Raw genomic sequence first — 7,436 nt, 5'->3', positions numbered from 1 at the left:
ATATGTTATGTATATAAATATATATTTTATGTATGTATATATACGTACAAATATATATATATATATATATATTTGTAAGTATAAATATATTTGTAAGTATAAATATTTGTATATGTATATGTATTAATGTAGTAATATATCAGAAGTTTAACTTGGATCTGTTGGTTGATTGTCAATTGGAACTCTAAAGTTAAGCGTGCTTGAGCTGGAGTAGTGGAAGGATGGGTGACCTCCTGGGAAGTGGATTTCGAGGATTCAATCTCAGAGTTACCGATTCGGCTTAAGATCGCGGTTGGAGGTTAGAGGTCGGGAATAGGGTATAGGATTAGATTCGGGATTAAAAAAAATTATTTCTGGATCCAAAATACGTTTTAGTGACGCAATAATTGCGTCACCTTTTTGAGTCACTAAATAGTGACGCAATTGTGTCACCAAAAGGTGACGCTAAAAGGTGACGCAATTGCGTCACTATTTAGTGACGCAAAAATTGAGTCACTATTGCGTCACCCTTTGGTGACGCTTGGTGACGAAATCTGAATTGGTGACGGTATGAATGGTGACGCTTTTGGTTGCGTCACTATTGCGCCACCTTTTGAAAAGGGTGACGCAAAAATATAAAAGGGTGACGCAAAAGTTGCGTCACCCTTTTGCTGTTTTCTAGTAGTGGTTGCAGCGCAGTCGTTTGTTTGATTTTTTTTAGTTATGTCTTTTATTGACACGAGTTCGCAAGGTGATGTGGTTCAAGCGGCATAGGTTTGATCATCTTTTCAGCAAGTTGGGCGTTTCGTGATCTTCCACGCTCCAACTTGAAGGGGGATGTTGAGATATACCGGATCTTGAAGAATATTACGAGATATATCGTATATTGAAGATCTTATTAAATCCGGAAAATATATATTTAGAAATATTTATCATTATTCAATGTAAGACTCTCATCTATTTATATGTTATTTTGGTTATCAATAAAAATATAATTCCGCAAATTTCTACACTTTGACCCGACCACATCTCCTAGAGGACCGGAGAAGCTCAGGTGAATATCATGATAAGAGTATGTTTTGCATGTTCTCTCACCACTAGACCACTCAAATTTGGGTTTAAGGTTGAGATGTTCATATCTAATATATGTTGTTCTTGACCTAAATAATTTAGGTTATTGTTAGGCAAGAGTACTCTTGATACAGTTCATTCTAGAGAATTTGAACTCCGTCTTATTAAAAATCACATAGAGTTAGAGTTATTTATTATAGAATTAGTATTAATGTTCTAATGAAATTAATTTATAATTTTCTAATGGAATTATATTTATCCTATATTTATGTCTATATATATATCATTTGGTTGATTGAATTCATAGCAGCAGCTGATGGAGGTCTACAACATTTACATATTGTGTATCCTCTTTTTACTCTCTTGTGAATTAGTTTATGTTTTAACCGTGATTATATCCTAGATATTTTAATAAGAGAAATTAATTAGTTATTGGTGTTGAATGAGATTAACGTCTAATTAATTGGCGTATGATTAATTCATCATTCACGCTTTTTTCCACGTGACCTGCAGTGCGGTCCATGATAACTTCATCTAAGTGATACGCACGGGTATTGGCTTATCATATGATGATTTTAGTTTATCACTCGAACTTAGACGCCGGCACATGCATGGAACATTATATAAATCTTTATTATTATATTTATTGTTATCCAATGTACATTTTGATTACTTCAACTCGGTACGTACATCGAACTTTTCTCTTGAGTGTTCATATTATAAATCATCCGATCTAAAAAAACGATTGGATAAGATTATAAAAACTTGGAAATTTTTTCATTCATAAGCGTAGTTATATTATATGGTTATGGATAACGAATTTTCAGGTCACATTGAATTAATATAGTATACATATCATGCCTGTATATAATGAGAGAACCTAATAACCATACACATACATATTTTGAATCGTTGATATACATACATCAACTATATATATTCGAAGTGCACAGCTTCATTATATCTGTTCGCGAGCTATTTAAACTAGTTTCAGGATATTAATAACCGATATATTTCGATTATGGTGTATCTACATACATGTAATATACATATATATATATATATATATATATATATGTGCAAACACGCATATTGGTCACCTCCATCCATTGCACAATGAAGAAACCCTAATTTAATTCTACCACCAAGAGAGCCATTGTTTTCCCTATTTTTTAATCATCTTTTTTTTTCTTCTATAAAAACCAAGAACCTAGCATCATTCCAAATGCACAAACAAGATCAAAGCTTCATCTTTTTCCCCCAAGTTCTTTCAAGTATCGTTTTCTACACATAATGACGGCTAAAACACATATCTTGTTTCTCATCCTACTTCTCACATTGTTCAAAACCAAAGCAAGACAACATAGAAGCCATAGCTCCTCTTCCTCACTCGTTTTCGGCTTGACCAGATCTAGCACTTCACTTCCAAGACCCAAATCCAAAACCCAGATTACAAGGGTGAAAAGGCCGTCAGAATCACTGGATATGATGGAGCCTCTAAGAGAAGTGAGAGATGGATATTTGATAACCCTAAACTTAGGAACACCTCCACAATCCGTGCAAATCTACATGGACACGGGAAGTGACCTCACTTGGGTCCCATGTGGGAATCTAAGTTTTGACTGTATGGATTGTGATGACTACAAGAACAGCAAGGTCATGTCCTCTTTCTCTCCTCTTCATTCTTCTTCTTCTGTTAGAGCCTCTTGTGCAAGTTCCTTCTGCGTCGATATTCATAGCTCTGACAATCCCTTTGATCCTTGTGCAATAGCCGGCTGTTCTGTCAGTATGTTGCTTAAGTCCACTTGTTTAAGGCCTTGTCCTTCCTTTGCTTACACTTATGGCGAAGGCGGTCTTGTCTCGGGGACATTGACAAGGGACACACTCCAGGCCAGAACTAGGGTTATCCCTAGGTTCTGCTTCGGCTGTGTAGCCTCTACATACCGTGAACCCATCGGTATAGCTGGTTTTGGAAGAGGGCTTCTCTCTCTACCCTCACAGCTAGGGTTTCTTCAAAAGGGCTTTACTCATTGTTTCTTGCCCTTCAAGTTTGCCAACAACCCTAACATCACTAGCCCTCTAATCTTGGGAGATTCCGCGATTTCGCACAATGATACCGCCTCTTTGCAGTTCACCCCCATGTTAACGAGTCCTATGTACCCGAATTATTACTACGTTGGTCTAGAAACCATTGCCGTAGGCAATGCTAGTGCAACACAAGTGCCCTTAACATTAAGACAGTTTGATTCGCAAGGAAATGGAGGAATGTTGATTGATTCAGGCACCACTTACACACACTTGCCTGACCCTTTCTACTCTGAGCTCCTTACAACATTGCAATCAACCATATCATACCCTAGAGCTACAGATACAGAAGAAAGAACAGGCTTTGATCTATGCTACAGAGTACCATGCCCAAACAACGATCTCGACAGTTCCAACATCGTCGAAACTGTCTTTCCTCCAATCACATTCCATTTCCTGAACAATGTGACCCTTCTTTTGCCGCAAGGAAACTCCTTTTACGCCATGAGCGCGCCAAGCAATGGCACGGTGGTGAAGTGCCTGTTGTTTCAGGGAATGGATGACGGAGATTATGGACCGGCCGGTGTCTTTGGAAGCTTTCAGCAGCAAAATGTGAAAGTTGTTTATGATTTATCGAATGAGAGAGTTGGATTTCAAGCCATGGACTGTGCCTCATGGGCTGTCTCAGAGGGACTTTACCATGGCTCATGAAGAACATCTAGTCGTGATTTTTGTACCTTTTGTTTTTGGTTTTTGGTTGATGATCTCAAGTTGATCAACGACTGTTTTTGTTGTGTTCTTGTTTTCCCGCCCAAATCTTGGGACTGAACTCTTTCAATGTCTTGAGTGATGCATGTTTATGTTTCATGCCTTCTTGTCAGGTTTTGTTTATGTTAAATCTTCGACTTCTACATTTAACCCAAAAAAAAAAAAATCTTCGCCTTCTACGTGAGTTGGACTGTTTTTTTTTTTTTTTAAAAAGGCATGAGCAAAGTACACACGTGGAAGACATAATATATCTGTATGTACAGACAAAAGTCACGAAAGGACAATTCACAAGAAAGATGGTCCAAAAAGACAAAGCCAGGCAAGGGGCATATGACTTGCGAAACTGTACTTGTCTAACACACACATGCATGCATTCATGCCTAGAATTTTTTTTTTTTATAAAAAAGATTCCATAAAGACAGCTTATAGTAAAGCCCAAGTAACCATATAAACCATTTTCAGTGAAGCGAGAAGAGAAATCTGCTTGTTAACCTATGGTTTTATCATGTTGGGAACGACACGATTTATTACAAAAATAAAATATCAGTAAACAACAATCTAAGATGAATGGTGATACGTAAAACACTTGGGTTTGCACATTCAACAATTACAAATCCACTACAAACAAGATACTTAAACCCTGCAAGTAGCATGACACGATGTACCTTCCTTTTTCCTTATCAAGTTGGAGAAACGTTTTTTTATTTTCAGAACAGCAAAAGGACAGATTCGCACACACTAGTCATCATAGGATATAATTACAAAAGCGAATAAATCTGCCACACAAGTATCTTTCACATTGGCAAGGCAGTTTGTCATGTACACAAGCAAAAGCAGAAAACCAAGATATGCAAACAGAGGTCTTGATGTCTACTTTGACCGTTTTATATTTATATATTATGAAGCCAGTGGTTCCAGGAAGCGTAGGAGAGGCATCCAAACGGGTGTGTGTAAACATATCTAGGCACAACAGGATGAACTCACTGCCCTTTCCGCAGGCCTGTCTGAGAGAACCATTCCCGTTGGGTTTTGTGCTGGCTGCACCCGAGGTAGTCTCCTTGCTGTACCAACACAGAAAAGGAAAAGGGAGTTCTAGATAAGCTACTTAAAGTTGGTTTTGAATTTGTTTTCGAATGTAGCAATGTCTCACCGATTTCGTAGAATATGTCTTTGACGTTAGTCGCAGTCTTTGCTGATGTTTCCATGAAGAAGAGGCCGTTCTCCTGAGCATACGTCTCTGCTTCCTGCAATGACCATGGTTTGATATCAGCAACATCATACTGACATACTTGGATTTGCAGAAAAAAGTGCATCCCTTTCAGTGGCGTTCCAAGCTGGCATCCTTTTTTTTTTCAAAAGTATATTGCAATTTTACAACTAAAAAACATCTCCCTTTCAAATGACAGATCACCTATCACACATCACCACTGCAAAACTTGACAATGAAATCTCACCTTGACTATGTCAATTTCAAACATAGAGAAGAAAAGAAAAACTTACTTCTACAGAAACCTTCCTTGCATCTAACAGATCAGATTTGTTCCCAGCAAGGGCCATAACCATATTTGGGTTGCCTACTCATGTAAAAGAAAACCAGGAGAGGGCAATGGTTAACATCCCATGATAACAACTCAAAATACCAAATGATTAAGAACTACCACCAGAACAAGAAGCCACAACCAACAGGAAGTAATTTAAAGAAGAAATTAGCAATATGAGTTACCTTGTGCCTGCAGTTCCTGGACCCATTTCTTTGCCCTCTCAAACGATGCCTGCAGAGACAGAAAACGTTGAATGAAAACAATATAACAGCATGTCACGAAAATGTTGACAGATCTACCAATAAATCAGCGAATCATAGCATGGATTCTCCTCAAATCATATAGATATTAGTGGTAAGAGAAAGAAAGGGTTACGCAAGAGATTATCACAACAAGAGCATTTTTCGCACTGGACAACTGAAGAATATCAAGACCGTGTTTTCATGCCAGAATGATAACAATTCCAACATGAGGACAAACACAATAGATCACGAGGTTTTACTTGATTTGTAATGTCAAAGACAATAACTGCAGCAGCTGCACCCCTGTAGTACATTGGAGCCAAGCTATGGTATCGTTCCTGACCAGCTGTATCCCATATCTCAAACTTTACAGTCGCATCATTCACAGCTAATGTTTGAGAGAAAAAAGCAGCACCTATGGTTGATTCCTACAGGATTATAACAAACAAAATAAAAATAAAAATTAACAATCACATTCATGAACAAAATAACCAGGAAGACAACAGAGAATTGCTACCAAACCTGGAATTCAACAAACTGATCTTTAACAAACCGCAGCACGAGACTCGATTTCCCAGCCCCGACATCTCCAAGTAACACCTGAAGCATTCAACCGAATTTAGCACCAACCAAAGATTGAGAATTGGAGAACAAAATATTTTAACATGCAAGAGGATAATACAACAGTAACGTGGGATACATAAAACAAATGTTACTCCTGCAATATTGCAGAAACCATATTTCCACATAAGACATAACTAACGATTTGGAAAACACAATCAACACGTGAATGCGGAAATCTGTTCGAGGAAGTTCGGAGAATCTGCCATCACGAAGATGGTCAATCTCAGGACAGCCCCCATAGGGTTTATGCTATTCATCAGTTGACTAGTCAGAACCCCTTGACGAAAACATAACCAGATCAGGTGTTCGAAGAAACACACAACTCTTGCTAACACAATGCAAAACCCTAAGCAACCAGTGAAATCACGAAATTAGATAAAAGGAGAGGAGTTCGGATCGAAAGTCTCCAAATTCGCGTAAGAAAACAAGAGCATTAATCGAAATTATCCACATTCGAATCCGAGCCACATCGGGATCCCAACGTAACAAACACATAACACCGACAGTCAAAACTCAGGAAATCGATCCAGTTCACGAACACCATGCAGCGAGATTCAAAAGGAAAAACACAAACCAAAAAGAGGGAGCAAATTATAAACAAAGACGAACCAATTTCGCGTTAATGCTCTTGTTTCCGGCACTAGCCATGATTATCGATCCGGATCGTCCAGCAGAGCTCGAGAATCTTCAGCTCAAAGAGAAATCCTTAGAGGAGACGCGTTGACAATCAAAGGCGGAGAAACTTTCCAAGGCCAAGGGGGGGAGAGAGAGAGAGCGAGAGCGCGCGCGCAGAAATGCGTCGTCAACCAATCTAAATCTCGACCTCTCTCTCGACCTCCTCGAGAACGAAAGCGAAAAGCAAACAAATATTACACGGCACGTGAAAACGACATGAAAGTTCGAAATATATAATTTTGTGAAAACAGAACCCAAGAAACGAGAAATTACAAAAACGCCGCTAAATTCATCCAACGCATAATTTCACCCCAAATCTGTTATTCAAGTTGAAGTACCCAACAAAAAAACAGAAATTTTTTTTTGACGATTACGATTTTAGATATTGGACAATTAGCTTAAAAGAATTACAAAAGGGGTATCATACTATCATCATGTTAAGAAAATAAATTTCGAACATATAAGGATAGCGTCAGACAAGTAGCAGCTTATATTGTGTCAAAACCGCTCT

The 7,436-nt window shown here is 38.2% G+C and overlaps 2 protein-coding genes across 2 annotated transcripts; one reads left to right on the top strand and one right to left on the bottom strand.

Annotated features, from left to right (window-relative positions):
• Window positions 1–2,297: 2,297 nt before the first annotated feature.
• LOC104811417 (probable aspartyl protease At4g16563) lies at window positions 2,298–3,946 on the top strand. The gene has a single exon (XM_010538105.1). It carries the CDS (start codon window positions 2,344–2,346, stop codon window positions 3,784–3,786), a length of 1,443 nt encoding a protein of 480 aa, XP_010536407.1. The 5' UTR covers window positions 2,298–2,343; the 3' UTR covers window positions 3,787–3,946.
• A 582-nt stretch (window positions 3,947–4,528) lies between these two features.
• Window positions 4,529–7,120, bottom strand: LOC104811408 (ras-related protein RABF2b). Its single transcript, XM_010538092.1, has 7 exons — window positions 6,860–7,120; window positions 6,149–6,226; window positions 5,887–6,054; window positions 5,567–5,615; window positions 5,344–5,417; window positions 4,994–5,087; window positions 4,529–4,904 (listed from the first exon to the last, which is right to left on the bottom strand). The coding sequence occupies exons 1-7, from the start codon at window positions 6,896–6,898 to the stop codon at window positions 4,804–4,806; spliced, it is 603 nt and encodes a 200-aa protein (XP_010536394.1). The 5' UTR covers window positions 6,899–7,120; the 3' UTR covers window positions 4,529–4,803.
• Between the last annotated feature and the right edge of the window lie 316 nt (window positions 7,121–7,436).

Source organism: Tarenaya hassleriana, unplaced genomic scaffold, assembly GCF_000463585.1.
Source record: "Tarenaya hassleriana unplaced genomic scaffold, ASM46358v1 Cleome1, whole genome shotgun sequence".
Classification (NCBI taxonomy): domain Eukaryota; kingdom Viridiplantae; phylum Streptophyta; class Magnoliopsida; order Brassicales; family Cleomaceae; genus Tarenaya; species Tarenaya hassleriana.
The sequence above is the reverse complement of the archived record's forward strand: the minus strand, read 5'-3'. Positions and strand labels throughout refer to the sequence as shown.